At 35.6% G+C, this 19999-nt stretch overlaps 1 protein-coding gene across 1 annotated transcript in view; it reads left to right on the forward strand.

Annotated features, from left to right (window-relative positions):
* The window catches only part of sspo (SCO-spondin), a 119187-nt gene that overhangs the window by 4816 nt on the left and 94372 nt on the right, over nt 1-19999 (forward strand). The window contains exons 5-15 of the mRNA XM_073830641.1: nt 252-410; nt 560-645; nt 1620-1745; nt 1825-1981; nt 3966-4206; nt 4298-4439; nt 4523-4646; nt 5854-6026; nt 6967-7185; nt 7265-7430; nt 10195-10447. Of these exons, the coding sequence (XP_073686742.1) occupies nt 252-410; nt 560-645; nt 1620-1745; nt 1825-1981; nt 3966-4206; nt 4298-4439; nt 4523-4646; nt 5854-6026; nt 6967-7185; nt 7265-7430; nt 10195-10447 (1846 nt within the window). The remainder of the gene's footprint in view (nt 1-251; nt 411-559; nt 646-1619; nt 1746-1824; nt 1982-3965; nt 4207-4297; nt 4440-4522; nt 4647-5853; nt 6027-6966; nt 7186-7264; nt 7431-10194; nt 10448-19999) is intronic.

A 19999-nucleotide genomic window follows, 5' to 3' on the forward strand; every position in this document is an offset into this window, starting at 1 on the left:
GTTTAAATTATTTTGTTTATTTATTTTAAAGTTAATGTTTTTAATTAAATACAATTTTAATATAATTTGTATTTATTTTAGTCTAGGTATTTACTTAATTTATTATTAATTCATTTTAAACCTATTTATTTTATTTTTAATTACATTTTTAATAAATGTGCTTTTAATATGTGCTTTTGTCATTTTTATTATTTGAAAAATTGTAATAAATATTACATTTTAATTTTTATTTTATTTTGTGGTGCCGTCAGGAGTCAGCGTTCACTGGCTGGGTGACTTTGTGTTTGTGGAGAGTGGTTTGGGTGTCAGACTGAAGTTTGACATGGAGAACACTGTCTATCTGACCGTTACCGCTGAACACCTCACTGCCACCAGAGGGCTTTGCGGCATTTATAACAACAATCCAGATGGTGAGATTTGGCTTAGTTTGGAAATATTGCATAATTGCAAAATCTGACATTTTATACCCATACTACTGCATTTTTTTAATTCATTAATAATGCAATATTTGCATGTGGCGTTTTAATGCAATGCAATGCAATGTTTTTATTTTGTACAGATGACTTCACTACCAGCAGTGGAAGTATTTCCCAATACGCTGCTAGCTTTGGAAACTCATGGCGTGTTCAAGATCAACAAGGCCAGGTGGGAAACATCTTTAGGTTTTTGATGAAATTGGAAAAGTTGAAAAAAAAAAGAGAGACAGAAAGGTTTCTAATTAGCATTAGATATGTTTACAAAATCATATGTGACCCTGGACCACAAAACCAGTCTTAAGTCGCTGGGGTATATTTGTAGCAATAGCCAAAAATACATTGTATGGGTCAAAATTATTGATTTTTCTTTTATGTCAAAAATCATTAGGAAATTAAGTAAAGATCATGCTACATTAAGATTTTTTGTAAAATTCCTACTGTAAACCTATCAAAATGTAATTTTTGATTAGTAATATGCATTGTTAAGAACTTAATTTGGACAACTTTAAAGGTGATTTTCTCAGTATTTAGATTTTTTTGCACCCTCAGATTCCAGATGTATCTCGGCCAAATATTGTCCTATCCTAACAAACTATACATCAATAGAAAGCTTATTTATTGAGCTTTCATATGATGTATATATCTCAGTTTTGTAAAATTTAACCTTATGACTGGTTTAAGTGGTCCAGGGTCACATATATGTTTTGGAGGGAAGCATTGTTGCTGTGTTCAAAACACACTTAAAAAAAAGGCTAAATAAATAAATAAATACTTGATTTAAAACATTGATTTAAATAGAATTACAATATTACATTAAAATAAAATTTTATTAAAATAAATAAAAAATAAGCGTAAAATAAATAAATAAATAAATTAATTAATTAAAATAATAGTGTGAAATAAAAAAAATAAAAATTTTACTTGCCAATACAGATTTTTTTTATTTTTAATGTTTATTGATTTTTATTCATTTTTAGATATATTGGCTGGAAACAAGCATATTTTGCAGTGTGAAGCTGCCTTGAAGTACTGTGTATTGTGAAATGTGCTATACAAAAAAACTTCAACTGAACTGAATTAAAAACCTCTGGCCCAAAGCATTCTGGGTAGTGTAGTCTTATTCTTGTGGTGTCTGATGCACAGGTGTGTAGTGATGCAGCTGAATTGGGTCACAGCTGTGATCTGTCCAGTGATGTCTCTCTGCGGCGGGACGCAGAAACAGCATGTCATCGTCTCAAAGAGAATCCGTTCTCACACTGCCATCACCAGGTTGGATTGAACTAAACTTAAACTTGATCACTAAACTAACATACTTCATGACTAACAATCCTCCTTTCGGTCTGCTAAGGTTGATCCTGGTCCGTATATCGACACATGTCTGTATCTGTACTGCAGTCTGGATGTGAAGGAGAGAGATACGGCAGTGTGCGACACGTTAGCCGGCTACGTACGCGAATGTGCGCAACAGCACATCATCATCCGCTGGAGGAGCACTGACTTCTGTGGTACTTTTATACTTGATATTAAACTGATTTTTTAATTGTAATTAGCTTTATTTAGCCATATTCAGTTATATTATTAAGTTATGTTTTAAAAACATTTTTATTGGATGAATCATAATCTGAAAAAAAAACATACTTGGGTCATATTTCATATTTCAGCTTTTGAAATTTAAGTCATAGGATAATATTCACAGTGATAGGCCATTTTATATTTAAAAGCCAAAACAAGAATAAATTAATGCTAATATAGGCTTTTTAAACATAATATATATATTTTTTCCAGAACGTAATACTAGCATAGACTTAATATTTTTTATTAAATATAGTATGTGAAACAGTGTAAGTTATGCAATTTAAACTTGTTATGAAAAAGTTATGCAATTGCGTTTTTCTTCTGAAATATTAATATGATTAATAAAAAAGATCAATAAAAATGTTTTTAGTAAATTAAATAAAGCTAAAATAAAATACAAACATTGGAAATGTTACTTGATAACTGAAATAAGTTAAAGTTGAAGCCCTACATTTTTTTAAACCTAAATAGTTATACTAATAAATGCATAAATAAAAATGAAAAATATTATTAAAACTATAATAAATAATACTATACAAATAATACTAAAATAATACTGGTATATATACTACAGAAATAGTATGATTAGTGAGTTAATATGTTAAAGTAAGCCATAGTTCATGCGATTTCTAGTGATGGCTGTCATTCTTCCACTTTTTCCTTGATTTTGAAAATTTTATTAAAATTCTGGAAAAAAAATCCATAAAAGCCTCTAAATTATTCAAAACATGTTTTGATTAAATAAAATATTAAATAAATACTAATAAATGAATTAATAAACAAATATATTAGTGCTGTCAGTCGATTAAAAAAATTAATTAATCATGATTTTTTTTTTTTGGAAATTAAAAAAATTGATTATTCCCACCTGACATTAAAGATTTTAATTATATTTTATATTGCAATATTTTCACATTCAATCATCAAAATAATGTAGAAACAACATAAAGAAAGTATATTTTTAATATTTGATTATTGACATCTTTTTTATGACTGAAAGCAACTGATACCAAATGATGTCTAAATAATGTTTAACCATTGACTATAGCCATTCAACTTAACAGTATATTTAAGAGCTATGAATTTAACATTTATTAGACTTTCAAAAAAATACTTGTAATTTAAGTGAACTTAAAACAATCTTCACTTAAACCCATAATAATAAATGTCATATAGCTACCTGTGCTGTTCAGCAAGAAAATGTAGCCTAATTTAATAAAGTTATTAAACACAAAATTCAAAATTAAATAAATATAAAGCTTAAAACTACAGAAGTTATTGATTTCCACTTTTTAATTCTGTTCTTTGATTAACAGACATCACAGCAGCTGGTTGTTATGATTTTAATTGTGGCTGCTGTTACTTTAAAAGCCGCCGCTGCTGAACTTGATGCAGATCTCAAACTGCTTTAAATGTGACTCATAAATAATACTTACATGCACAGTTTTAACTTCATGATTTAACTAACAGCAAAACTACGACACTGCATTCTCATAGTTTTTTTGGGGGGTTTAAGTATGACATAGCGCTTTAATATAGCCTAATACAGCACATTTGTGTGTGCACTTGAAAAGCACGCACTATAAGCACAGTATAACAGCTGACAGGACAGGTAAATTGGTTTTTCCTTACATATGGCCTGACAACATCTCATCTGACCACAGTTCACTGTTGTTCTACTGAAGCTCCTTGCTCCATTAGGTGAAGTGGCTCGTAAAGCGTTCTGCACAGTCTATGGTTCAGCGTCCAAATAAACATTAGCATTTGTAAGTGGGGTGCCCAAGCCCTAGCCCTGCCCCTGCCTTAAAGATTTGTAATGCGTTAAACTGAAAAAAAAAAAAAAAATCAAATTATTTATATGTATTTGTTAAATATATTTATTTAGATTTAAAAAATCCTTGTTTTGGTCCTTAGAGCGTGTTTGTCCGAGGGGTCAAGTGTTTTCCGACTGTGTGTCATCCTGTCCGCCGACCTGCTCGTCTCCTCGTCCTCCTGCATCCGGTCAGTGTCGGGACGAGTGTGTGGGGGGCTGCGAATGTCCTCCAGGTCTCTACTTGCACGCAGGTCAGTGTCTCAGACAGGAAGACTGTCCCTGCTTCCACAGACGCCACACCTACAGCGCAGGAAACACCATCAGACAGCGCTGCAACACCTGGTAAGTCAAACCTCATGCATGCAGACAGACATAAACCACTGGATTTGTTTTGGTTGAAATCTCCTGTTACTATGTAATGTATGTCCTCCAGTGTGTGTCACGCCGGTCAGTGGGAATGTTCTGGAGAGAAGTGTGAAGCTCAGTGTGCTGTGATCGGAGCAATGCACATCACCACATTCGATCAGAAGAGATACGGCCTGCAGGCCGGCGACTGCCGCTTCACAGCTGTAGAGGTCAGTGACCGTGTGGAGATGGGATCTACGGCTTCACTGTTTTTTTTATATCATCTGAAAGCATCTCTCTGGTGTGTTTGCAGGATTTTGTGGATAAAAAGCTCTCCATCAGTGTCAGCGGAGGACCGTGTGCAGGAGGAGCTGCTGGATGTCTGAGAGAAATGATGGTCACTGCGCTTCATACGACAGTCACTGTCACAGATACAGGTCATCTATCAGTCTGTCCATCCAGTTAGTTGATGAGATTTCAAAAGATGGCCATCTTTCTTCCACTTTAAAATACAAATTTTGTAGATTTCTTAAAGTTGCTCTAGGTTTTGTGGCATAAAAAATTATTTGAAATTTTTATTAAAGTCCTTAAAGCAAGTGAAAAAAGGCATGCCTTAAAACTCTCTAAATTTCTTGCAATATTTGTGACCCTGGACCACAAAACCAGTCATAAGGGTCATTTTTTTTAAATTGAGATTTATAGATCATACAGTTGAATAAATAAGCTTTCCATTGATGTATGGTTGGTTAGGATAGGGCAATATTTGAAAATCTGGAATCTGAGTGCAAAAAAATCTAAATATTAAGAAAATCACCTTTATAGTTTTCCAAATTAGGGTCTTAGCAATGGATATTACTAAGCAAAAATTAAGTTTTGATATATTTACAGTAGGAAATTTACAAAATATCTTCATGGAACATGATCTTTGCTTAATATCCTATTGAATCTTGGCATAAAAGAAAAATGTATAATTTCGAAACATACTATGTATTTTTGGCTATTGCTACAAATATACCCATGCTACTTATGTTTTGTGGTCTAGGGTCACAATTTGTGTTTTATTTTATTTTATTTTTTGAAAAATATGACAACATAATGTAGTTGTATGGATGTATTTAAATTTATAGTAGTTTATTTGATATGACATGGTTAGTACGTTTATAAAGTGTAAATTATTAATTAATACATTTTAAAGAAGCGTCTTCTGCTCACTAAGGCAGCATTTATCGGATCAAAGTTAATGTTATTACAATTTGAAATAGCCATTTCCTATTTGAATATAGTTTAAAATATCATTTATTCCTGTGATGCCAAGCTGAATTCTTCAGTGTCACATGATCCTCCAGAAACATTCTAATATGCCGATTTGCTGCTCAAGAAACATTTATGATCATTATTAATGTTAAAAACAGTTGTGCTGCCCAATGTTTTTGTGGAAACTGATAATTTTCATTTACATTTTCATTTATATTTTTCAGAATAGAAAGTTTAAAGGAACAGCATTTATTTGAAATAGAAATTATTTTGTAACATTATAAATGTCTTTGCTGTCACTTTTGATCAATTGAATGCTTCCTTGTTCAATAGAAATATTAATTTCATGCACTCTATTTATACTTTCTCATTGTGTTGTATTGATCTCAGGTTCAGTGATGGTGAACGGTCAGCGGGAGCTGCTGCCAGTGATCACAGGAGATCTGATGGTCAGAAAAGCTTCATCCATTGTTCTGCTGATCCAGGCATTTGGGGCTCAGATGATGTGGCACCTGGACGGACCTCTGCTCCTCATCACCCTGCAGCCAGGATTTGCTCATAAGGTGCCACAGTAACACACTGAACTCTTTAGATTAAAGGATTAGCTCAGAACAGATACAGATCATTTACTCACCCCCTTGTTCTTCAGTCGTAAAAAAAAATATATATATAAAAAAATAAAATTCAGGAATGTTTTCCATATAGTGGACTTCAGTGGTGCCCGTGAGTTTAAACTTCTAAAATGCATTTTAAATTCAGCTTCAAAGGGCTCTAAACAATCCCAGCTGAGAAATAAGGGTCTTATCTAGTGAAACGATCTCTCATTTTCTTAAAAAAAATCATGTTTATACAGTTTGCTCCGGTTTAATACAGATAGGGTATGTCACAAAACTCCCATCTCTTTTTCTCCTTCAACTTCAAAATCATCCTACATCACTGCAGAAGTACAAACCCAGTGTTTACAAAGTGAGCATGCAAAGGACAAATGCCTTTTACAAGAAAAAGTAAAACAGCGATGTAGAACAATTTTGAAGTTGGAGGCAGCAATGAGATGGGAGTTTTTTGACATACCCTAACTGTATTGAACCGGAATACACAGAGTACACATGTGCATCGCAGAGCTAGACAAGACGAGCATTTGTGGTTAAAAAGTGTATCAATTGTACATTTATTTAGTAAATAGCTGATTGTTTTTGCTAGTTAAGACCCTTATTACCTGGCTGGGATCGTTTAGAGCCCTTTGAAGCTGCATTTAAACTGCATTTTGAAAGTTCGAACTCACAGGCACCATAGAAATCCACTATGTGGAGAAAATTCCTGAAATGTTTTGCTCAAAAAAATCAGCAAATTATCTGTAAATTTTTGTTCTGGAACTGAACTAATCCTTTAATGTAATCTAGAATTGTTTAATTACAAAAATGTATTTGAGTTTATTTATCAGGATTTGTAAATAACTTTTGGTAGCTGAAGCTGCAATCATGGTACCGTTTGTTGTGCTTGCAGGTTCGTGGTTTATGTGGCACTCTGACCTGGAGTCAGCATGATGATTTCACCACACCTGAAGGTGACGTGGAAAACAGCGTGGCCTCTTTTGCTGCCAAATTCACAACAGGTACATGCCCTCTGCCTTCAGCGGTGACCTCTGACCCCTGCGGGACACACACGCAGCGCAGACAGTACGCAGAGAGCGTGTGCTCTGTGATTCACAGCGCTGTGTTTCAGGTCAGTCTGCTTTAGGTCAGTAGTTTTAGTAAGCGATCAAGTGGTTGGCCGTTCCAGTAAATCTGAAGTGTTGTTGCAGGGTTGTCATGATGTGGTGGACAGAGAGCCATACATGCGCCTGTGTCTCAGTGAAGTGTGCAGCTGCGGCCCACAGAACTCATGCCAGTGTACCGTCCTCACCGCCTACGCCCGCCACTGCGCTCAAGAGGGGGCATCGGTCAGCTGGAGAAATCGGACATTCTGCCGTAAGAAACCGGTTAATTATATTCATATGTATTACAGTTTTTTACTGACGCTAGGACACATTTCTCAATACTTAGGTCACTTTTGCAAAACTCTTCACACAATGAGCACAACAGTAGTCTATGTGGGCTAAACTGAGGATCAGTTATCATTGTTTTGGCACAAAATGCATTCAATGACTTCATCCCTCAAATTTCATGAATTGTTTTCTCACTCAGACACAACAACTGCCAAAAATCTTTCTATGTACAGGACATTTTGCACGTGCTTACATTCTGTTTTCAAAACTGTAAACTTATGTTCAAAACAATAACATAATGCAAAACTGAATAAGACAGCAAAATTCAACAGCAATATTTTTTTAAACATATTTCAAATCTAAAAATAGAGAAGACCAAGTAGATTAGCATTACTATTGTATATGTATCAGTGGATGGTGTGTATACAAATTTTTTTATTTTGGAATAACTTAGTGCAAAAAAATAAAAATAAATACAGTTTTTTTTACAGACGCTAGGACACATTTCTCAATACTTGGGTCACTTTTGCAAAACTCTTCACACAGTGAGCACAACAGAAGTCTATGTGGGCTAAACTGAGGATCAGTTATCATTGTTTTGGCACAAAATGCATTCAATGACTACATCTCTCAAATCATGAATTCTTTTCTCACTCAGACCCAACAACTGCCAAAAATCTTTGTACGTACAGGACATTTTGCACGTGCTTACATACTGTTTTCAAAACTGTTAAACTTATGTTCAAAACAATAACATAATGCAAAACTGAATAAGACAGCAAAATTCAACAGCAATATTTTATTGAAACATATTTAAAATCTAAAAATGCGAGTAGATTAGCATTACTATTGTATCTGTAACAGTAGATGGTGTGTATACAAATTCTTGTATTTTGGAATTACTTAGTGCAAAAAAAATAAATAAATAATCAACATAAAATATTGACGAATTCTGCATCATGTCTGATTCATTCCAGTAACATGTATTGCAGTTATAAACAATATATATTGCAATTATAAACAGAGATGTGTCCTTGTTTTACACAAGAAAACACTGTGTAATGCTTCATGTTGTTAGTGTTTTTTAGCTCATTGTTTTGTGGGTGACAAAGTGTGTTTGTCGGCTGTCAACCTTTGCTAGTGTTCTGGAAGAATGAGTTTATTTGAGACCTGAATAAAGTGTTTTGGTAGTTGTATTGCATTTTGAATGTGAAATGAACTGCTTTGCCAAGCTGAAAGTCGGTTAAGAAAATTGTGTGAAGAGTTTTGCAAAAGTGACCTAAGTATTGAGAAATGTGTCCTAGCGTCTGTAAAAAACTGTAATAATATATGTGACCCTGGACCACAAAACCAGCCATAAGTAGCACAGGTATATTTGTAGCAATAGCCAAAAATGCATTGTGTCGGTCAAAATTATCAATTTTTTTCATACCAAAAATCATTGAGATGTTAAGTAAAGGTCATGTTCCATGAATATATTTTGTAAATTTTCTACCATAAATATATCAAAACTTAATTTCATTTGGACAACTTTAAAAGGAGATTTTCTCAATATTTAGATATTTTTGCATCCTCAGATTTCAGATTTTCAAATCCTATCGAATTCTAACAAACTATACATCAAAGTTTATTTATTCAGCTTTTTTCAGATGATGTATAAATCTCAATTTCAAAAAATGACCCTTATGACTGGTTTTGTGTCCAGGTTCACATGTATTAATTAATTAAATCAGTTATATATAATTTAACGTATAATAATTATGATTCAAAGAAAAATGTTGTTCTAAGAAAGAGTTTAATTTAAGGATGTTAATATTACATGTTACATGTTAATATTATACAGTATATGATATTTGTAATATTTATATTAAAATTACTTATATTATTTTAAATAATAAATATCATTAATAATACTATTTGTTATTAATACATTATTAATGTATTATTTATGCAATAATATCTTGAATTATTATATCATTTAGGATATAATATTTTATAAATTATTTATATTTTTAAATAAAATGATCGATATTATATATTAAGGAGAATTATTATTATATTATTTATAATATTTAATATTCAATATGCTAGTGTTAAAGATCATATCTGTAAAATTGCACATTATTATTGTTATTATTATAAGTATTATGTGAGACATGATATTTGTAATACTATTTAATATTGCTATATTTATTTGTGATAATAATTGATTTAAATGTCATTAATACTATTATTATATAGTCAATAAATTTATTAATTACATAATATGCTTAATATCTAATTATATAATTAAATATAAAGTAATATAGATTTATATATTATTCAAAACAATATTGATATTAAATATTATACTTAATAATGTGAAATTGAAAAGTTTATATATGATATTATATTTTGTGTTTTATTTTAGTGTTATATACAATAAGTTTAATAATATTTAATAATCCTGTTAAATCATATATATTGTTTTATATATATATATATATATATATATATATATATATATAGTATTTAATATATACTTAAAATAATATTTAACATTATATATGATACTGTTAAAGCTGAAAGTGCTGCAAGGCATTGCAGAGGTGCTCAGAATACATTCCCAGACTGCACTGCAATGCAATTTGAAAGAAGTGCTGATTATAAATATACTTTTATTTCATTCAGTATTGATTAAAAATTGTTTACTCTAATTAAAAGACAGATCATTTTTCCAGCATATAAACTATTGTGTCTCCTTGCAGCGGTGCAGTGCTCTGGAGGGCAGGTGTATCAGGAATGTGGGCGTCCGTGCGGGACGTCCTGCTCTGATCTGTGGGACGGCTGGAGCTGTGAAGAGCAGGAGGGCAGCAGGACCTGTGTGCCAGGGTGTCAGTGTCCGGATGGACTGGCTCAGGACGATCAGGGTCAGTGTGTGCCGGTGGACATGTGTCCCTGCAGACACGCAGACGTGCTCCATTCTGCCGGGAGCACCATACAGAAGAACTGCAACCGCTGGTAAGAAAATCAAAGCACCTGATTCTCATGATGTTAAGCTTATTGCTAAAATAGTTGGAGAGGGGTACACACTTAAAAATAAAGGTGCTTCACGATGCTATAAAAGAACCTTTTTTTGTCTAAATGGTTCCATAAAGAACCTTTAACATCTTTAGAACTTTTCTGTTTCACAAATGGTTCTTTGTTGCGTTCTTCAGATTATAAAAAGGTAAGAAAGAGATGTTTTTTCAAAGAACCTTTGACTGAATGGTTTTTTGTGGAACCAAAAATGGTTCTTCTATGGCATTGCTGTGAAGAACCTTTCAAAGCACCTTTATATTTAAGAGTGTAGTGGTTGAAGCTCAGGGCCGGTAACCAAAGGGTTGCTGGTTCAGATCCTTACAGTAAGGGAGGATATTTTAACACAGGTTACTTCAGAGGGTTACTTCTGAATGTTTAATAATTTAATGGTGATTTTGTGATTAGATGCTATTCCATTCTTAAAATCATTGTTAAAAAGTATTTATTCTTTGTGGTAGTGTTTTCCATATTAGCGTCATTTACATATTTTAGTGCATATTTTAATATTCAATTAAAGATTGAATAAAATAATTTAATATTTTAATTTAAGATTAGTTTGTTATTTATTTAGTTTATTATTTCAATTTATGTAACAAATGTCCACTGAGACGGCGAGATGTGATGAACCCAAGTGCAGTTTATTTACAGTGACGATAATCCATAATCCAAACAAACAATCCAAACGTGAAATCCAAACAACAAACGTAATCCGAACAATGACGAGACTAGACTTGACTTGGCATGAAACAGACTTGACTTGATAACTTGACAAAGGCTTGACTTGGCATGAACAGACTTGACTTGACTTGACTTGACTTGATACAGACTTGACATAAACTTGACTTGAAACAGACTTGATAAACACTCACCAAACAGCAGATTACAACTTCATTACAACTTTAATACGCGACAAGGACCATTAAAACACAAGGGCTATTTATACTAGACAAGGAGGATCACATGATACAAACAAACCAATGAAAAACAAGGAACAAGACCATAGCAACCAATCAGAACAAGACACATGGAACAAAGGGACCAATGGCAGGAATACATGAGGGAAGGGAAGCAAGACACAACAGCATGAAATGATAACATAATAAAAGACATGAAAACATGAACATGAAACAAAACCCCAAAACAAAACCAAAAACACCCGTTACATTTCCCCCCCTCTAAGGGCGGCTCCCGACGCCCAAAACAAAACCCTAAACTAAAAAGTCCAGGAGGGTGGTAGAGCAGGAGTGAAATAGGGGGTAGGATGGAGGGCCAGGTCCATGTAGGGGAACAGATTCAGAATCATGGCATGGAGCAAGAAACAATGGGCAAGACCAAGGGTACAGTGGTGGACCTGGGCAGTGGAGTAATGGAGGACCTAGACAATGAAGCAGTGGCAGACAGTGGGAAACTGGAGGACCTGGGCCGTGGAGCAGTGGCAGACTGTGGAACAATGGAGGGCCTGGGGCATGGAGTAATGGCTGACAGTGAAGCATGGGAGGACCTGGGCCATGGAGCAGTGGCAGACAGTGAGACAGTGGAGGACCTGGGCCGTGCAGCAGTGGCAGACTCTGGAACAATGGAGGGCCTGGGGCATGGAGTTGTGGCAGACAGTGGAAACTTGGAGGATCTGGGCCGTGAAGCAGTGTCAGACAATGAAACAGTGGAGGGCCTGGACCGTGGAGTGATGGCAGACAGTGAAGCTCTGGAGGATCAGGGCCATGAAACAGTGGCAGACTGTGGAGTAGTGGAAGCCATGGCGGGGCCGGCAGAGCAGGAAGCCATGGCGGGGCCAGCAGAGCAGGAAGCCATGGCGGGGCAGGCAGAGCAGGAAGCCATGGCGGAGCCGGCAGAGCAGGAGGCCTTGGCGGTGCAGGCAGAGCGTGAAGCCTTGGCGGAGCAGGCAGAGCAGGAGGCCTTGGCGGTGCCGGCAGAGCAGGAGGCCTTGGCGGAGCAGGCAGAGCGTGAAGCCTTGGCGGTGCAGGCAGAGCAGGAGGCCTTGGCGGAGCAGGCAGAGCGTGAAGCCTTGGCGGTGCAGGCAGAGCAGGAGGCCTTGGCGGTGCAGGCAGAGCAGGAAGACTAGGCGGCGCAGGCAGAGCAGGAAGCCTTGGCGGTGCAGGCAGAGCAGGAAGCCTTGGCGGTGCAGGTAGAGCGTGAAGCCTTGGCGGAGCAGGCAGAGCAGGAAGCCTTGGCGGTGCAGGCAGAGCAGGAAGCCTTGGCGGTGCAGGCAGAGCAGGAGGCCTTGGCGGTGCAGGCAGAGCAGGAAGACTAGGCGGCGCAGGCAGAGCAGGAAGCCATGGCGGAGCCGGCAGAGCAGGAAGCCATGGCGGAGCCGGCAGAGCAAGAAATCCCGCTATGGACGCCGCCTCGGTAAGAGGCATGGGCGCAGCGGGTTCGTGGACAGACGTGGCCTCTGGGACGCAGTGAGCAGCCCACACACTTAAAATGGCGATGGCCATCACAGGCAGCGCAGTGGATAGAGGGGGGCCCACCAGGCTAGTGGGTGTGTGGCTTGGGAGAGTTGGCTCTGCGTGGCTCGGAAGCGTCGGTTCCGCGGGTATGCCTGCAGCCCGTACCGACACTAAAGGAGGGTCCAGTATGCTGGCAATCAAGACCTGATGAGGCTTTGAAGGATAAATTGTGGCTTGGCATGGCTCTGGCGTGGCGGCCATCTTGGCCGGGGACTCTGGCGTGGCGGCCATCTTGGCCGGGGACTCTGGCGTGGCGGCCATCTTGACAACAGGCTTAGGGATGGCAGCTATCTTGGGTGCAGACTCTGGCATGGCAGCCATGATGGTTGAAGGCTCTGGAAGGGCAGTCATGACAGGTGTAGACTCTGGAGCAGCAGCCATCTTGTGAACAGGCTTTGGGATGGCGGCCATCTTGTAAGCAGACTCTGGAATGGCGGCCATGACAGGTGCAGACTCTGGAGCGGCAGCCATCTTGTGAACAGGCTTTGGAATGGCGGCCATCTTGGGTGCAAACTTTGCGTGAGTAGGCCCTGGAGCGGCAGGCTTGGCGTGAGCAGGCCCTGGAGCGGCAGACATGGTGTGAGCAGGCCCTGGAGCAGCAGACATGACGTGAGCAGGCCCTGGAGCAGCAGACCTGACGTGAGCAGGCCCTGAAGCAGCAGACATGACGTGAGCAGTCCCTGAAGCAGCAGACATGACGTGAGCAGTCCCTGAAGCAGCAGACATGACGTGAGCAGGCCCTGGAGCAGCAGACATGACGTGAGCAGTCCCTGAAGCAGCAGACATGACGTGAGCAGGCTTTGAAGCAGCAGACATGACGTGAGCAGGCTTTGAAGCAGCAGACATGACGTGAACAGGCCCTGGAGCAGTAGACATGACGTGAGCAGGCTTTGAGGCAGCAGACATGACGTGAGCAGTCCCTGAAGCAGCAGACATGACATGAGCAGGCATGGCGTGAGCAGGATGTGACATGTGAATAATTCCAGACATGGCGGTTAAGTGTGGAGAATGAGGAGTGGCAGATACTGAAGAATAGCAGGGTTCCTCGTCAGCTATCCCCACAGTAAATGAGGAACCACTCAACCTGAGAGCAAAGTCAATATATGTTTCCAATGACCAATGAATTTTTCCACCAGGCAATTGAGAACGAATGGGTTCATTTAAACCCACTCTAAAAATGTCCTTAAGTGCCACATCATTAAAAGCAACCAGATGGCACAGTCCACAAAAATCTTCTACATAGTCCTCTATCGTTTGGTTTCCTTGACGCAAAGAGAGGAGACGAACAACCGCTGGGTTCATTTTGTTGGTCGCGTATTCTGTAACAAATGTCCACTGAGACGGCGAGATGTGATGAACCCAAGTGCAGTTTATTTACAGTGACGATAATCCATAATCCAAACAAACAATCCAAACGTGAAATCCAAACAACAAACGTAATCCGAACAATGACGAGACTAGACTTGACTTGACTTGGCATGAAACAGACTTGACTTGATAACTTGACAAAGGCTTGACTTGGCATGAACAGACTTGACTTGACTTGACTTGACTTGATACAGACTTGACATAAACTTGACTTGAAACAGACTTGATAAACACTCACCAAACAGCAGATTACAACTTCATTACAACTTTAATACGCGACAAGGACCATTAAAACACAAGGGCTATTTATACTAGACAAGGAGGATCACATGATACAAACAAACCAATGAAAAACAAGGAACAAGACCATAGCAACCAATCAGAACAAGACACATGGAACAAAGGGACCAATGGCAGGAATACATGAGGGAAGGGAAGCAAGACACAACAGCATGAAATGATAACATAATAAAAGACATGAAAACATGAACATGAAACAAAACCCCAAAACAAAACCAAAAACACCCGTTACAATTTAATATAAGTTTATTGTTAACATTTGGCTCAGTTCATAACCCTTGCGATTTGTTTTAAAATAAATAAGCATAAAATATATACAATTGTAATACTTAAATAGTGTATGTTTGTATATATATATATGTTACATTTAAAAAAGGTCAAACATTTTAATATTTAAGAATAAATATAATAAAAAAATTGTGTATACTATAATTATAATATACTTTTATTTATATTTATTATTTTTATTAAAATATCAAGAAGAACTTTACAATTATTTTTGAACTGTGAACTTGAACTTGAATTATTTTTTCTATTTAAAATAAATATGTATAAAATACAGTTTATATAATATTTTAAATAATATTACTTTTGGGTTCAATATGACCTGGAAATAGCAGTAAAATGGAGAGAATATGTAGTGAAATGATGCAATAGTGAGATGGACATATCAGTCAGTCCATCTGTCATCTTGTTGAAGCCTTTTTATGATCCTGTTGTGAAAAGTGTCTTGTCTGTTTTATGGTTCTTTATGGTTTTTGAGACTGATTGTTATCACTGCGCTCTGATAACAGCAAAATATTCAGCAGAAAATTAACTTTGTTCTCAAACTAATGCATGTATGCAGGCCAAAGAGGAACAAATTCATAAATCAGTGCCTAGCAGAAAAGAATATGGTATATTTGTAGCAATAGCCAAAAATACATTGTATGCATCAAAATTATTAATTTTTCTTTTATGCCAAAAATGATTAGGATATTAAGTAAAGATCAAATTCCATGAAGATATTTAGCTAATTTCCTAACATATACACCGCGTTCCAAATTATTATGCAAATTGTATGTAAGTGTCATAAACACACAGTTTTTTGTTTTTCAATTAAACTCATGGATGGTATTGTGTCTCATGGCTCTTTGGATCACTGAAATGAATCTCAGACACCTGTGATAAATAGTTTGCCAAATGAGCCCAATTAAAGGAAAAGTACTTAAGAAGGATGTTCCACATTATTAAGCAGGCCACAGGTTTCAAGCAATTATGGGAAAGAAAAAGGTCTCTCTGCTGCCGAAAAGCGTCAAATAGTGCAATGCTTTGGACAAGGTATGAAAACATTAGATATTTCACGAAAACGTAAGCGTGATCATTGTACTGTGAAGAGATTTGAGGCTGATTCAGAGCACAGACAGGTTCGTGCAGGTAAAGGCAGAATGAGGAAGGTTTCTGCCAGACAAATTCATCAGATTAAGAGAGCAGCTACTAAAATGCCATTACAAAGTAGCAAACAGGTTTTTGAAGCTGCTGGTGCCTCTTGAGTCCCGCGAACGTCAAGGTGTAGGATCCTCCAGAGGCTTGCAGTTGTGCATAAACCTACTATTCGGCCACTCCTAACTAATGCTCACAAGCAGAAACGGTTGCAGTGGGCCCAGACATACATGAAGACTCATTTTCAAACAGTCTTGTTTACTGATGAGTGTTGTGCATCTTTGGATGGTCCAGATAGATGGAGTAGTGGATGGAACATCTCCCAACAAGGCTGCGACCACAACAAAGAGGTGGCGTTTTTGGCCGGAATCATAGGGAGAGAGCTGGTTGGCCCCTTTAGGATCCCTAAAGGTATTAAAATGACCTCGGCAAAGAATGTCGAGTTTTTGACTTACCACTTTCTTTCATGGTACAAAAAGAAGAACTGTGCCTTCCGTAGCAAAATCATCTTCATGCATGACAATGCACCATCTCATGCTGCAAATAATACCTCTGTGTAATTGGCTGCTATCTGCATAAAAGATGAGAAACTCATGGTGTGGCCACCATCCTCCCCTGACCTCAACCAGATTGAGAACCTTTGGAGCATCCTCAAGCAAAAGATCTATGAGGGTGGGAGGCAGTTCACATCAAAACAGCAGCTCTGGGAGGCTATTCTGGCATCCTGCAAACAAATTCAATCAGAAACTCTCCAAAAACTCACAAATTCAATGGATGCAAGAATTGTGATAGCGATATCAAAGAAGGGGTCCTATGGTAAGATGTAACTTGCCCAGTTAGGATGTTTTTGATTGAAATAGATTTAGATTTCAGTAAATATGACCACCTAATGCTGCAAATTCAGCAAATGCCCATTTTCAGTTCTTTACAACCTATACAATGTTTTAACTCTGTTGTGCATAATAATGTGGAACAGTGCATTTTCAGTTTTTTATTTTTGAAATAAATACTGTTATCATTAGGAGGTTTGTTCAATAAAATTCGAATTATACCCTAATGGTTGATGACTTAAAAATTATACTGACTGTCATTTGCATTGACTAATTATGAAAACCAGAGAAAGATATCATTTGCATAATAATTTGGAACGCGGTGTATATTAAAACTAATTTTTGATTAGTAATATGCATTGCTAAGAACTTAATTTGGACAACTTTAAAGGCAATTTTCTCAATATTTGATTTTTTTGCATTCTCAGATTGTATCTCGCCGAATATTATCCTTGCACTTATTGATTCAGCTTTCAGATGATTTTTGAATCTCAGTTTCCAAAAATTTACCCTTATGACTGGTTTTGTCATCCAGGGTTGCATATATATTTCTGCATATACACTGCTGCTAAGAAAAATGGGATAAGTAAGATTTTTTATGGTTTTTAAAGATGTTTCTTATGCTCATCAAGGCTGCATTTATTTGATCAAAAATACAGAAAAAAACTGTTATATCGTGAAATATTATTTCAATTTAAAGTAACAGTTTTTTATGTGAATATATTTTAAAATGTAATTTATTCCTGTGATACAAAGCTACATTTTCAGCATCATTATTCCAGTTATCAGGGTCACATGATCCTTCAGAAATCATTCTTATATTCTGATTTATTATCAATGTTGAAAACATTTATGCTGCTTAATATTTTTTGATACCTGTGATACTATTTTCAGGATTCTTTTTTTATCAATAATAAGTTAAAAGTAACAGCATTTACTAAAAATAGAAAGTTTTTCTAACTATATACACTACTGTTCAAAAATTTGGGGTCAGTACATTTTTATTCTTTAGTTTTTGAAAGAAATTAATACATTTATTCATCATGAATGTGTTAAATTAATACAGAGTGATAGCATAGGTTTACATTATATTATTATTCATCAAAGAATACTGAAAAAAAAACTGTAGTAACAGCTGATGAAAATTCAGCGTTGCATCACAGGAATAAATTATATTTTAAAGTATATTAAAATAAAAAACATTATTTTATATTGTAATAACATTTTAAAATATTACTGTTTTTTTTCTCTATTTTTAATTGAGTAAATGCAGCCTTGATGAGCATAAGGGACTTCTTTAAAAAACATGACAAGTCTTACTGATCCCAAACTTTTAAGTCATCTTGTAATATAATTAATTGCATATATTATTGCATTAATTAATTAATTGATTTTTACTTTTTCTGAAGACAATATGAACAGTGTCACACTACCACAATTACTAAGGTGTTCTGAGGGATTGCTAGGGTGTTCTAGGTGGTTGCTAAGGTAAGGCAAGGAATCGTGCATCTGAGCACATATCTGTTTGACACACATGCTTTGAAGTTGATGTAAAACCAGTAACACGGCTGGTGACTGGTCAAGGTTTGCACGCTTCTCCAGTCACGAGCCGTGCGTTTGGTTTTGCACGTGCCGTCCATGTCAGCGAGTGTTTGTGAGGTGTGAGGTATCTGATGAAGTCACTCTATGACCCGCGGGCTCGTGTCTCGGGATAGGTTGATTTCATTGCGTCTCTTGTGCCTCGAGATCAGCCGACACGCGCGGGGCTGTAGTTTATGGAGGCTGATATCTGAGCGTGTTTCTCATCTACTCCTCATGTTCGCTGTGGTAATGTGGAGTGTGGGTCAGAGTGATAATGAAACACAGATTGAGATTGCATAACCGGACACTTTTATGATACGTTTCCTCACACCTCCATGTGTGCATACAGTATACGAGCAGCACATGCTGACAGTTAATAACAACAGATCCAAGTTCAGATCCGAGTCCAACAGCTGAACCGTTGTTCTTTATCGTGTTGCAATAAAAGTTTAACATTTATTTATTTAATCCAGAGTATTTTATTTATTTATAATACATTAGATTCATCTAGATTTATTTATTTATTTATGAGTTACATGTATTTAATTGTATTTTATCTACATTCTTTGTTTTTTCTAGATTTTATCTAGATTTATTTGTTTATAAAAGTATAGCCTATGTATTTTATTGATTGGTTGATTGTTCAAATGATATATAAACTGTTTTATCTGTTAGAGATTATTTTGTTTATTTTGAATTAATTCATTGTTTTTTTTCTAGAATATTTAGATCATTTATTTATGATTATTTATTATTCTTTTTTATTTATAATACAGGTTATTCTATCTAGATTTATTTATTTAGTTATTGATAATTATATATTATTCATTTATTTAATGTATAATGCATTTTATTCTATCAGTATTTAATTAGTTATTTATTAATAAAATGATATGCATTTCATTTTATCTTGTATATATATATATATTATTTATTTATTGATTAAGTATATGCATTTTATTTTATCTAGTTTAGTTTTTTAGTAATTTATTAATAAAAATATACATTTAAACATGCATTTTATTTTATCTAGATTATTTATTTATTTATTTATTTATTTATAATAAATTGTATTCATCTTTATTTATTTGTTGATGAATTACATGTATTTAATTTTTATTTTATTTCTACATCAGCTGTTTATTTATTTAGAATAATTTAGATTCTATCTAGATATATTTGTTTATAAAAGTAGATGTTTTTATTGATTGGTTAAAAGTATAAATGGTATTTTATCTATTATCGCTTGTTTATAATAATTTTATCTAGAATTATTCATTTATTGATAAAAATATATGCATTTAATTTGATCTCATTGATATATTATTTTTATTTTATCTTATGTATATGTCTGTTAAAAATATATATATATATATAATTTTTAATTGATAAAAAATAGATTAATTTCATTTTATTTTTGTCTAGATTGATTAATGATTGATTTATATGCATGTATGTCTGTATGTATGTGTATAATAATATATGTATATATATATATATATTATATATATATATATATATAT

The sequence above is a fragment of the Garra rufa genome, chromosome 24 (assembly GCF_049309525.1).
Source record: "Garra rufa chromosome 24, GarRuf1.0, whole genome shotgun sequence".
In the NCBI taxonomy this organism is placed as follows: domain Eukaryota; kingdom Metazoa; phylum Chordata; class Actinopteri; order Cypriniformes; family Cyprinidae; genus Garra; species Garra rufa.